This window comes from Ambystoma mexicanum, chromosome 6p (genome assembly GCF_040938575.1).
Source record: "Ambystoma mexicanum isolate Mex_15411 chromosome 6p, UKY_AmexF1_1, whole genome shotgun sequence".
NCBI classification, from domain to species: Eukaryota; Metazoa; Chordata; class Amphibia; order Caudata; family Ambystomatidae; genus Ambystoma; species Ambystoma mexicanum.
Window position 1 is genome coordinate 111937675 of NC_090935.1, and position 14159 is coordinate 111951833.

Consider the following 14159-nt stretch of genomic DNA (forward strand, 5'->3'; position numbering starts at 1 on the left):
AGAATGGACATCGGACAAGCCCAAGTAATTACCGTCCTATCTCCCTTCTTGATAGCAAGAGTAAGATATTTGCAGGAATGATACTGCATGATTGGATGGACTGGACCACCCAATCTGGTTGCCTACAAAGGTACCAGACTGCTTCCGGAAAAGGCTGGGCATGGAGCTAAACGGTTTAGTTGTGGGTTGGCAGAGGGAAAGAATCACTTAGGCCGGCAAGTTTCCATTATGTTTGGCCACCATCAATTACTGCATTAAACGCAATCTACTCTGTCTCAAGCTAAGGGATTGGCCGATTCCAGGGCCACTTTTATGGATTCTGATTCAACTCCACGAGGACACTCTCTTGCAGGTAAGGTTGAATGGGCAGGGTGCTCTGACAGAGTTCTGTCTATTCAACCTTTACCTGTCGGACCTGGGAGAATTTTCTTTCTAGATTTTCATTTGCTCCCTCCAGGATATCTTCTGTGACTATCCCGTATTTAACTTATGTGGATGACGTCATCTTCATGGATAGGACCCAGATGGGCCTACAAAGACAACTTCACGCAATTGGGGAATATTCAATGATGAATGAGTTATGCATTAATGGTAAGAAAACTAACATAATTAGATGTACATCTAACAAAAAAAGCAACATGGGGTATGGTTGGTGTATGGGGGACCAACGTCTAATCCCAACTGTATCTTTTACTTATCTAGACTTCAAATGGGAGGCAGATGATAACATGGATATCTCTGACACCTCTGTTATTGAAGGCCTCCCAATCGGGTTCGCAGATTAGATCCCAGTTTTACAGATTTTCCATTCGCCCGTTGCTGATCTATTACAAAATGAAGGTTTCCTTTATGGTACTAAGATCAATCATAAATGGTGGTTTCTTCCATAATCTTAGGGTATGGACGCGTGCTTTGGGTTGTTGGACTGTGTGCCCATGGCTTCACTGAGGTTTGAGTTGGGACTAACCTCATTGAGTTGCTAATTAGATTGGAGGATTCTTTCGTTGTATAGAGGCTTTTTTTTTACCTTTTGAAGGACTCGTTATATGAGATTTTAGCAGGTATTCTTCAGTCCTCTTCACATACTGTGACCAATTTTAGGGAAAAGAGCCTATGGGATTCTGAGTAGTATGGAGTTATCTGCGGGAGATCTCGTGAGGTATCCGAATGAAGTAAAGAAGGTTTTAAGAAGTGATTGGATAATCACAAACATAAGGGATGAGACAGTTCAAACTCTACAACAGCTGATCACCACTTGATAAGCCTTGAGGAAGTATCCTGAAATATCTGGAAACATTTCCCAAACTCATACTGGGCCAGCCAGTTTTTGAGATAAAGATTGAACTTACTCCCAATAGGTGAGATCTGTCTGGTAAGATCTCAGAATGGGCAGATTGGAACTGGTTGTGCTCTGTGTAAATATCAAGCTGTTACTCAAGAGAGAGGGCACATTGTTCTGAATTGCCCCGAATTGAGAATAATGAGAACTTTAAGGTTGGGGCGATTTATACATAATTTCACAGTGCTCAATACAGAATTCTTTTTTGCATGAATTTCGAGTGGCGATGAATCCATGGCCATGATTGCTGTCATTAAAATTCTGCACAGGGCTGGACTGATAAAATTAAGATGGTAATATCCATTTGTCTTTGTTACATGTTCTCACCGTTGTCTGCGATGAACACAAAATTGCACATGCTACGTAGTTTTCAGAAATATGTTATTTTCTTTTATTTGCATCTTTGTATCCATCTCAGAAATTGATTTTATTTCTGATTTTTATAGGAAACTTGCTTGTGTGTATATATGTAATTGTAATGTTTATTTATTGCTTAGTTTCTTACTTTGTGTGAGGTTGAGTAAGAACAACCAGAATCACCAATAAATAAATAAATAAAATACAAAAATATGAAGTTGGGTGATGTCCACAGAAGGAAATCACACGGGTCAAGCACGCATACAAGATCGAAGGAATCCACAGTCGAGGGGCTGGGGCCCAGAGGAAGTCTGGGAGAACCTGAGGGAAGATAAAGAGGTCAGGGACCCACAGATTAGAGAGAGAATATATAGAACAAGTCGGGGAGACCCCAAGACAGCCCAGGGAGTTCTGGGACATAAATAAGGAAAGAGGTGCAAGAAGCTGAACCAAGTGGTCAAGGACCCACATCCAAAGGAAGAGACATTTTCTGGAACGCCACAATATATAGTCGGGCCTGGCAGGATAGTGCACCAGATTTGAAGCCATAATTTTGGAGCTGGAGAAAGAACAAGGGGAAGGGACTCACCCCCTTGATACTTCAGAAATCCATTTGTTGAGAAGAAAGTCTACAGTTAAGTCTGGCAGGATAGTGAACCAGCCTTAACACTACGTTTATGAGTTGAAGAGAGGAACAAGGGGAAGAGACTCCCTCTTGATACTTGGGAACTATTTTTAAAAGAGTCAATCATTGTGTTTTCTCATCAAGAATGGGGCATTAGCAGTCTGTATTCAGAACGTGAGAGGCCTCCCTCTGGATGAAGACACCCACTGTTGGGGAGAATTCTCAGAAATGTGTTAATTCCGTTCTACCTCTGAGACCCCCCAGCTCTTTTGCTGGACTTTAGGACTTTTAATTTTTACCCTGGAGAGAGTGAGACCTTTTCCCCACTCTCATGCATTTTTGTTTAATTTGGATTCTGTTTCTTTTGACTTTGGAGTCTGATGAACTCCATAGGAATCATCTTTTACATTGTGACACATAGCATCACACAGGGAAGTCTGTCAGATCTCCCAAAGGTTTAAATACCTTCTCTTGGATAACTGTTGTTTCCGAGAGCAGTGAAGTGAAATTGACTTTACTTTTTGTAACTTTCTAGACCCAGCACACACTATCGTACAATAGGGTGCTGGAGGGCATACTTTGTATCCCCTGCGTCTAGTTTCTCATGTAACAATTTGTTACCCTTGCTACAGTTAATGCCTGGTGGCACTGGTTTACGTTTTCCTACCATTGTGTTCCGTTCGCAGCTGCAGTAAAGCACCCATATATGCCCTTTTTGTCAAAATGTCCACAGTCATCTTTTTTCCGCCATTTCTTCGTTGGAAAGGTACTTCTTGAGATTTACACTGCGCGCCAAACCAGGTTTGGTCGCTTTGTTCGTTTTGTCTTTGATGGGATTCACCAGTGACGCCTGCCTCTGGCTCCAGCGTGTCTGGCAGCAGCAGGAAGTGAGGGAGGTGCCAGAAACTCCCTGTGCTTAATCCCCTTGGTTACAGGAATGCACCCAAAGGTGCTTGGTTGGCTGACTGTCCTTGGAGTACAGCCACTCTGCTGTGTGATTGACAGCTAGGCTGCGAATGAATGGGAGAAATCTGCATAAAAGGTGAGGTCTTTTGGCTTGGAAGGCAGAGTCGACCACTGGACGAAGGGATCCGAAGAAGAACTTAGAAGACACCTGCTGCAACTCCTGGACCGTTGGTTTACCCGGTGAAGCCCTGCTGCAGTGCTGAAGCTCCGAATTCGCCTTAACTAGGGAAGCCCTGCAAAAGACGACTTCTCCCCTTGAGTTGGTGGGACCAATCGACCCCAAGACAAGCTCATCTGGACATCCTCTTGGAGCTGGCTGTACTTCCATTGCTGCTGCAGGAACCGATTGCCAGGGAGAGGAAAACGAGAATCATCGAGTGAGTGTCTTTAAGTTGGACTTGAGCTCCAGGAAGATTCTCCAGACTCCCAGGAAGCAGGATTGACCAAGCCTGAACCACCTCAACAGAGTGCTGGACCCCAGTTGCGAGGAAAATCCGTAGTGGTATCTGAGAACCGCAGTGGTACTATTTGCGAGTGGTGTGAGAAGCTGAAACTGCGAAGTGCCGCTGATCTGAAGTTTGCCCATTGCTGCCGCCGACCTTCAATTTGTAGTGCAGGAGTCCCCAGACGTCCTCCCTCATGTTCCCACAACTGAGGCCCAGGAACACAGTATCTGCAGACCTACAACTGGAACAGAAGCCAGCTGGAACCAATTTATTTAGACCTGTACTGTTAATTTAGGGATTGCTTCCCTCTTGTTTTGTAGCCTTGCTAGCTTTCAGTTGAGACGTGCCTTGGTTACCTTTGCAGATTTGCTTGCAGCTTGCCCCTCACAAGCCTCCCAGCTTATGGCCCTAGAGTGATTTCATTTTCTACAAAGACTACTAAAACATTGCGCAAGAGTTTTTACCGACCTTCAATAAGTGCTTCAGCTCCCTAGACTTTGCTAAACTAACATTGGCTGTCCTGGCTCTCTGAACGTTGTGCTTTAACTATCCCTCACAAAAGTCACACATTCTATATATAACCTGTGTAGCTGGGAAAGGGTTAATTTACTTTGCATTGGGGGTTCAAAATCACATACCTTTTTCAGAATTTTTGTTAACCATTGTTTTATTCCCTCATCTTTACCTTTTGGCTGTAACATCAGTATTGCTCTAAATGTAACCAGTGATATATCAGATGTCCACAGTGTCCTAGTTATTTAAGTCAGCCATTTTCAACTCGACGCGGAACGCACCAGCACAAATCTTTGCAGATGGGATTTATCCCGTTAACTTGCTACAGGCTCTAGCCACCATACTGACTATGACGGATGAAACTGGATTTGCCCTGATTTGAAAAAGGCAGTAAAAATGCCGAAACACGTGTTATCACAAAGGGCCACCAATAAAAGCACAAACTAAAACGACAAATATGTTGAAAATATTATTTGTCGCAGTACTAAGGTGTGATCAAAGCACTTGCTTTACTTAATTTATCAAACGGAGTAGGGGAGCTCAAGGTCTCTGTTCCCTTTGACACACCATTGCGACTTTTCAACTTAGCTTGAAAGAGGTCACAGAGGTATACAGGTGATATCACAAAAAAGTTCCCTGATTATTTTCTAGTTATTTAAGTCACCTCAGGGTGTAGGGAGTGTATGTGTGCCATCCAAAATGGATATCTACTGATTTATTGAAACTGAGAGTGCGTTTAGTGAAGTGTATGTGTGTTACATATTTGCTCCCTTCTGAAGAAGGCTTATTCAAACTGATTGTTAAATTAATACATAATTGTTTAATCAAGAAACCTTGAGTGTAAAAGTTTATTTGAATACTTCACTGTAAAACTCTGTTACAACCCTACAGCTCCCATTGACTCCTCTTGGGATAAGCCTGGCTGCTCAGCCACACTACCAACCTGTGTAGTACAGACTTATACCAAAGGTTGGGTTACCTATTGCCAGGAGGGCAAGGTTGGTGTAGTCTCCCAAAGGGTACTGCATACAATCTTGCCTAACACCCAGTTTCCTCCGTTAGTTTAACTTTAGTGACGGAAATAGGTTTGGACACAGGATGGTGGGCATTTTACTTTAAAGGACATCTTGGCCGAGTCCTTAGTGTTTTTGTTGAGGCAGAGCAACCACTCATAGAAATGGGTCAAGATAGGTTTTGACTTTTCTTTTATAATAGACATCTTTGCGAATAGGAAATGCCACCACTGTGTGGGAGACTAGCAGGGGACCCGTATCGTGAGGAGGCTACCGTGGTGGGACCTGAGAGGAAGCCAGGATGCCTGCAGATGTACCAGACAACCTGTGGAGCCCAAGGCAACGCAAGTCGAGCCGTTGGGCTGCCACAGGTATGGGAGCCTCCATGAACCAGAGAAAGCAGCTGGAGCTGCGAGCAAGTAGTAAGAGGGAGAGGACGCTGTCACGTCCGTGGAGAAGAGCAGAGCTGCCGGCATGTGCTCTGAAGTACCCGGAATACGAGCAGGGCTCACGGAGACCAGCCCGCTTGCCTGTGAAGCAGAATAGAAGCCAGAAGCACCCAGAGTGAGGAACGCTGAGGACCAGTGAGTCGAAAGAGATGTCACTCAAAGCTAGGGGGGCTTCTAGGGGCTACGCATGAATACCAAGTGCCGTATGACGGATATTGACTGCAAAATGGAATGAAAATTTGAAATTAAGTTAAAATACGCATATTGAAACTCCAAGAGTTAAATCATGCACATTAAACACCGAACTAAATGAAACCTTGAAACTAAGCGAAAACTGCACACGTTGAATATTGAATTGAATGAAACTTGGACAAAGTTAATAGTTGATGAAAGCAGAAAGGGAAAGTGCCTTTTTTAAAGCAACCTATGGAAAAGAGCGCAGATGTGAAAGAATGCAACAGAAAGGTGGGGTATACATAAGACCACCTCAAAGGGAACTTTTATGAATGGATACAGTACGACAAAGCCAAAGACTGCCAAATGGTGTGCGACACATAATGGAAAAGGCAAGAGGGTGACAAAGAAAAGCAAAGATAAGGTGAATGTGGACACAGGGGCAAATACAGAAGAACCTGTGTGGGCTGAAGATCTTGGGGTTCCTGGTTGCGTGACCTGTGATGACTGGACTGTGTGGTCTGACAGCTGCACCTAGACCAGAGAAAAAAAAGTTTTGACAAACAAAAGTGTTGAAAACAAAAGTTTCGAAAAACAAAGCTGTGACAGCCTGTAGTTAACATGCAAAGTGCATTTCTTTCGAAACCGATCCGTCGACAATAGTCGTGGACTGGTTTCAATTGAAATGCACTTTTACATGTTAAAAGTAGCATTTCAATGCTTTTTTTTGTTGTAACTTTGCAACGTTAGATTCATCTGTCCAGTGCTGAAATTACAGCACTGGACAGCTCCATGTAATGTTTCAAAGTTACAAAAAAAAATAATTAAAATGCCAATATACACTAAAACTTTGAAACGTTACATGGAGATGTCCAGTGCTGTAATTTCAGCACTGGACAGCTCCATATAACGTTTCAAAGTTTTAGTGTATATTGGGGGGGTTCCCCCTAAAACACCCCGAAGCCACCCTCCCACCCCCCAACCCTTGGCACTTTCAATTTTTTTTCAAAGAAATTATCATTCGAAAGAATGGCATTTCGACAAGAAAAATGCAAAAGTTTGCCATTTGAAACTTTTATGTTCGAAAACATGACAGGACACCGCCTTCAACTTGAGAAAGGTAATCTTGAGATGGCTTGCCTCCTGGATATCCTTCTGTCATCAGAAGCCCATAGCTCATTCTACAAGAGCCGTTGCTGCCAAAATAGCTTTCCTGTCCGGGTCCCCTGTGCTGGACATTTGCAGGGCTGTGATCTGAAGGTCTGTGCACACCTTTACAATGTTTTGCTGTGTCGACAGGGATTCCAGGATCGGCCTGGCGGTTCTGCGTAACCTGTTGGTGTAAGGCGAGTGTCTGCTGTGGTAAGTGTTTCTACAAGGAGCTTGCCCCCTGCCCCGGTTATGGTTATGTGGTACTGCTTTGTAATCTATTCATACAGCATGTGAATCTATGAGCAATCCAATGCTGGAGAGGAAATAAGTTACTTACCTGTAACTCCTGTTCTCCAGCATTGCTATCTTTCATAGATTCACATGCAACCCTCCCGCCTCCCCCGCTTGAGTCTTCTTGGCTCATATTGCCAATTCATGTGCTCTATGCCATATCTGAAGATGGTTTCCAGGGGTGGAGCTGAGGGAGCCCTTTCTATTGGCTGTGGGCAATATGACCCAAATAATTACTATACTAGAGCATTAAAGTGAGTTCAGTTTTATTTAGTTGTATGTTACTGAGGATTCCCAGTAAGAATAGCAGGGAATATTCAAAAAGCATGTGGATCCTTTGAAAGATACCAATGCTGGAGAACAGGAGTTGCAGGTAAGTAACTATTTCCATCGAAGGGGGTTATGTAGAGAAAATGTTTCACACAATGATTTTACAGTGCACATATCAAACTTCCGGCAAATGCATGTAAGAATTCACATTATCAGAGAATGTTTAGTGAAATGCTGATGCGACAGCAGCAGATCCTATAGCAGTTGAAAATCTTTAAAACTAAAATTAATTGATGCGTACATGCATGACTCTGCAAATACATGCTTCATCGGTAACACTTATAATACATTTCTATGAGGGTGTCTTGATGTGGGTGGTGCCCATTCATTTAAGAGGATAACATTTATTTACACGCCAAAAGAAATGACAGAGGGATTCTTAAATTCCAAATCGTGATGAAAGAAAATATATCTTACACAGTTGATGGTTTAGGCATGTCCAGGCCATACTGCAATATTCAGTGGAGCACCCTGGTCTTTGTCTTCGGGTTGCAGGTTTTCAGGTCCATGAACCCTCTTCCGCAGAGTCTGTGGTAAAGGCCATCCAATACCAACATGTTCTGAGGCAGAGGTGAATATTCCTTAACACGTGCCACCATTCTCCCTTTGGTATGGGCTTGGAGACTGACACCTAACCACCTTTCACCTCTAAACTCTTGCCTGCTCTAAAGTCACTGGGCTACCTTGATCCACTGGAACCTTCCTGGTACTATAATTAGAGGTATCCTTCAAGAGTTTGCACTTGCCCCTCTATTCATAGAGGTCAAAGGAGTTAATGAGGATTGGGCATGATACTGTGATGCTTCCCTTTCTTAGTGCCTTATACCTCCTCTGGCTGAAGCATCCACTATCTCCGGGCGTCCCCTACCTCTTTATTGACCCCACTTATTTGTTTCATTTATAAAGCGCACAAACAGCCCTGAGACATCAAGGTGCTGTTACAGATGCAGGTTATTTGCATTATGTTTTTGACATACAGTACATTTGGGTAAGCAGAGCAGGGCACAGTCAGTGTTACAGTTTAGGCAAACAGCTTTTGTTTTTAGAGCTTTTCGGAAAACCCAGTACGATTCTTCTGCTGTCAGCGAAGGAGGGAGGGAGTTCCACTGTTTGACTGTGAGGTAGGGGAAGCTGGAGCCTGCGGCTTTTGCTCGTTTAACTTTAGGTAGGAGTAGGCGGTCAGTGTATAGTGTCCTGGTGGGTCTTGTTGAACAAGCTCTGGCTGTTTTCTGGGAGAGGTGGGGGAGCTTTGTTGGACAGGCACTTGTGGGTGATAGACAGGGTTTTGAAGATAATGCGTTCTTGGATGGGCAGCCAGTGGGCCTCTCTTCTAGCTTCTGAAATATGTTCTCTATTGGGGATGTTCAGGGCTGCTTGGATGGCATTATTTTGAATGACTTGATGTTTCTGGATGCAGTAGTCCATCCTTAAGCCGATGATCGCTCAGGCAATAGTTAAGCAACTGTTTTTGGAGAGGAAGGGTCTTGCAGCATTTAATAACTTGGTGGCATAGGCTGCTGATGAAGCAATGGCGTTTACTTGGCGGTACAAGGTAAGGGGGGCGTCTGGGTACACCCTTAGGGTTTTTACAGAAGCTGAGACCGGGACCAAGATGTGTCGATCTGGAAGGCAGTGTATTGATCAGTTGCACACAGGTGGTTTCCCGCCATCCATGACTGTATCAAGGAATAGGTATTGTTGAGGGTATTTGAGTCGTCTACATGATTGCCTGTGAGTGGGAGCAAAAGTTGGGTGTCGTCGGCATAGTTCTTGCATGCTATGCCGAGGGAATCCAGGAAATCAAAGTGGGGCCTAGTGAAGATGTTATAAAGGGTTGGGGATATGCATGACCCTTGCGGTACCCCACATGGGATGGGATGGGATGGGGAAAGGAGAGGCATTGACATTTTCTGAGAATACCCTCATGACTCTTCCTTCCAGAAAGGATGTGCTCCAGGCAGCAGCCATGGGGGAGAAGTTGGCAGAGGCATTGATGAGATTTTATCGTCAACCAGGTCAAATGTAGCCGATAGATCTAGGAGGAGGAGAATGGCTGACTTTCCCCCCCATCCCTGATCTCGTCCAGCTGATTTTTCAGGTGTAGCAGGGCTAATTCTGTGCAATGCCCGGGGCGGAAGCCAGACTGCAGCGCTCCTAGGATGTGGTTGATTTCAAGGAAGTGCTGAACTTGCAGGTACGCTACCCTATCAAGCATTTTTAGTAAGAAGGGGACAGTTGGTTGGGGATTTAGTTGGTAGGAATAGTGGGGTCTAATAAGGTTTTTTTTGGAGGGGGGAGAACCCAGGCTTCTTTGAGCCTGGCCGGCACTGTGTTTGTTGAGAAGGAGGCGTTTATGAATGCGGTGATGAATGGAGTGAGGATTTCTACAGTCTTTGATGGGTGCTGGACATATATCTCCTTTACATTTTGAAGGTTTAAGACTTTTGATTATTGTTAGGACTTCCATCTCTGAAATCTCCTTAAAGTGAAACTGGGGGATCAAGTGGGTAGGGCAGTCTGGGAAGCTGATTATGGCTCTGGTATAGGGGAGCCTGTGGCATTTGGCTGAAGATTTTTATGTTCAGGGTGTCGATTTTATTGAGCATTGCCATTTGGATGTTGGAGCACCAGGATTCATCCTTCGTCACGGTGGCGGGAGGTGCGGCTGGAGTCTCCAGTTCCGTGAAGATGGTAAAGATCTCTAGTGTCTGATTTGGCGTTGCATATTCTGGTATTAAAGGAGTTTGATTTTGCTGACATTATTGCTGATTTATAGAGCTTGGAGATTCTGGTGAAATCATCTGTCAGGGCGTTGGTTGGATTTTTTGTCTACATTACTTCTGCCTGGAGTTTCACGTTATGCAGTTCTAGGAGGCCTGGGGTAAACCATGAGTTGGAGTGTTTGACGGTTTTAGCTTTGCGGGGAACTAGGGGGGGGTGATTGTGTTCACTGTTTTAGATAGGGTTGAGGTGTACAAGTCCACTAGTGAATTGGTGTCCTCAGCGAAAGTGGGTTTAAGGCAAGGCGTGTCCAGCCAAGGCATGATATTTTCTTTTGTGAGCTTCCGTGAACTGCGAGGACTGCTGGTGGTAGCAGTAAGTTTAGGTTTCCAGTGGTGGGAGATGGGGAAATTGATATGTTGGTCGGACCACAGGCAAGGAGTAGTGGTGCTGGTTGAGACCTGGCAGTTGTGGTCAGCAATCCAGTCCAGTGTGCGGCCCTTCACATGAGTAGGGTCAGTGATGCAGTGTTTGAAGCCTAGGTGCTCGAGGGCGTTAGCCAGTGAGGTGGCTTGAGGGTCATTTGGGTCGGGAAGGCACAGATTGAGGTCACCAAAGAGTTTGATTTTTGAGGAAGCTTTGATGTTGTCTTCAAGGATGTGGAGGTTCTCATCGAAGTTCAGTGCGGAGGCTGGCGGGTGATAAATGAGGTGAATATAGAGGGTACAGGTTGGTGAGGGGGGGGGGGGACAACTTGAGGGATAGCTGGTCTACATTGTCCTTGAGGGTGGTGTTGATCTGCCTGACTGTCAGTCACACAAGGCTAGGTAGGGGACATTGCCATAGAGGAACAGAAGGCAGATACCCACAGACTGTGTGTCCCCCCCCTCACATCCCACTAACAGCCAATACTAAAAAGCGGTTTGCAAACCAAACTGACAAATGGGTCAATCAACTGGCCACTGTTGGGGAGATTTATCAGTGGTATGCTTAAACCCCTCTCCTATTGAGACCCCCAGCACTTTTTGCTGGACTTACCTTTCTTTCTATCCTGAATGAGGGGAGCCCTTTCCCCCTTATTCATTTTCATTTACTCTGATTTTTGTGAACTCTGTTCTGTTGTTTTACCTTGTTCTATGGAGTCTTGCTTTCCTACATATCTCTGAAATGCATCTGTGTTACACTTTTGCAGCACAGGAGCACCCTACGTGCAGTGTTGCTGGGAACCCCTTCGGTTCTCGTATGATATTCTTTGACTGTCCTTAAAAACTACTGTCCTTAGCGATAGAGGTATACTTTGTATCCTTCCTAAAACTTTAACCTATGAGCGATTAGCACACACCACCTTCTGTGGAGTGCTAGGGGGATACCTAGTATCTCCCTTCTCTCTGCTCCTGTGACTTTTTGGTCAGAGTGCCTTATAGTTCTAGTTGGTGGCAGTGGAAGTGTTCCAACTTTTGTGCTATTTTCTACTGCAGACTGTATTCACAGTCTCGGTTATGCACAAAAGCGTCACCTATGTTCTAACATGGGGGCTCCTTTCTTTTGGTCGCTATTTCTTGTGTGGTTGACCTTTGTTAGCCATTCTTCTGCCATTCTGGGAGGGGGAGGTCTGTGTATGAGTGTTGTTTTTGCCAGGAACCCTTGGGTGTCCCCGCCTATTCTCCAGTGTGTCTGTGAAGGCAGAAAGCAGAGGAGTTTAACACTCCGCCGTCCTTTGTCAGAGTTCCTGAATGGAACCAGTTCCCACCGGGGGCTGGCTATCCTGATGAGACAGTCACCCGCCCCTTTCTGTAAACCTTATAGAGAGTTTGCAGAAGAGTGAATGGGAAATCCAAATAAAAGTTGAGGTTCATGTGGGAGGAGGCAAGTCACCCACTAAAACAGAAGATCTGAACCTGAAAATGACTAGATGCCTGCAGACCCTTCCAGTAACCGTGAAGTGACCACTGCTGTCCTGCCCCTGTTTTCTTATCAACGAGTAGCTCCAAAGAGGACTCCTTCCCTTTGGTTGGTGGGACCAACCAGCCCCAAGACGAAATGCAGATTGAGCCATCCCCCGAGGTGCTCCAGGTCTGCATACCGCAAATACCAGGGGACCTCTGACACATTTGCAATGCAATGCCTTTGCATGGACGAATCTGCCCAGGACTTTGATGAACTCCAGTTGGAGCTCCAGAGACACAATCCCACTTATTGAAGTCCTCTCAGAGTGCAGGACTGCTGAATCGAGAAAGATCGTCCTGCCGATAACCGTCCTTTGTTGGAGCTGATAAAAAGGTGCCAAAACCCCAGACCAACGTGGGAGATCAAAGAAATCCTTGTTGAAGGTCCTTTCCCGCGACTGCTGCTGTGATATCCCATTCAGAGTCCTAGAACAAGAAATAGGGAGACGGGATCCGTCGATGCTGCACAAGAAAGAATCCAGCTGCATTTACTTCTTGTAACCGAAGGTACTGTGGTGCTCAAGGTAGAACTTACCTCAAGCTGAATAGTCGTTCCAGTGTGACGGCAGTACGTTTACAAGGTGTTTGGGTGTCCACCCATAGCTCTGGCCCAGGATTCCCAGCTTGTGTCCTGTTAGGGTGTCCTTTTCAGGGTTCCTATAACTTGTGTTGTCTACTACAATATTTTTATTTAAGTGACTAAAGTATCCTGAGGATCTTTGCCTTTTCTGCTGCTGCATAAGACTTTTGATCCACTCCTGCACTGACCGTGATGTGATGAACGCTTGTATTGTTAGGGAATGGACTGCCAAAGCATTAGAAGCCTTGAAAAGTGTTGCTAAAAAGTAATTACTGCTACCTTTTCCTTCCTACAGACTTTGTCTGATGTGACTTTACTACATGAATGAACCTAGGTTTCTCTGTAACAAATGCGAGTGCAAGGCCCTAAAGTAATACGTTAGATCTAGCATTGGTGTCATTTTCTGTAACAATTGTAAGCGCAAGCAACTACCATTGAAGCAGTCACCCATGAAAAGTATTGTGAATAATTCCTGTCTGTATTGGTTAGTCTAAAAGAGTATTTACTTACCTGCCTTGTGTATATAAAATAAATGTATATTTTATTATAACTTTCAATGTGTAAGAGTTTCTTAGAACTAGTTTATTGTCTAGGTTCAGTGTACTTACCTACAACTCGCATCCTCCGCCTAAAATCAACCTGGCTGCTCTGCCGTTCCACCAGATCCTTAGTATAAGTCTGTACTTTGGGTAGTAGAGACTTAGACTAAGAGGTGGGGCCCTGTATACCAAGGGATAGTTTTGTAGAGTCTTCCCTTCAAGTGGACTTTAGGAAAACTCCCCTAACAGCCACTCAACGGGGATATGATTTCCCGTTTATTTACACATGCCTTTGACTGCACTGATCTCTCTGTTAAAACTAGTTGACCATCTGTCAAAAATGCTTTCCTCAATTAAATCCTGCTTTCCCTCTTTTCTCATTACAGGGTTTAAATTTTCTTATCCCTTTGCTGGACAGGATTAGGTATGTTCAGAGCCTGAAAGAAATAGTCATCAATGTTCCAGAGCAGTCGGCGGTCAGCTTGGGTGAGTACACGTTTTTCTGGTTTCTGACTAAATCTTCTCCACACCACTGCTGTCACTATAGACAATCTTGTACCTTATAGCATCTGTGCAGCCGTTCTCTGACTAGACTACACTGGTTTGTTTTGTGAACGTCTGTGCAGCTGTGATTGGGGGAAGGCAGGCTATTTCGTTAGCTCTCAGTAACCCCTTTTAATGGTATGATTGGTTTTCGACTTCATGCAGTGCCATACTG

The 14159-nt window shown here is 44.7% G+C and overlaps 1 protein-coding gene across 1 annotated transcript in view; it reads left to right on the plus strand.

Moving 5' to 3' along the window:
• The window catches only part of STOML2 (stomatin like 2), a 392482-nt gene that overhangs the window by 100838 nt on the left and 277485 nt on the right, over nt 1-14159 (plus strand). Inside the window, exon 3 of the mRNA XM_069626806.1 lies at nt 13828-13927. Within this exon, the coding sequence (XP_069482907.1) occupies nt 13828-13927 (100 nt within the window). The remainder of the gene's footprint in view (nt 1-13827; nt 13928-14159) is intronic.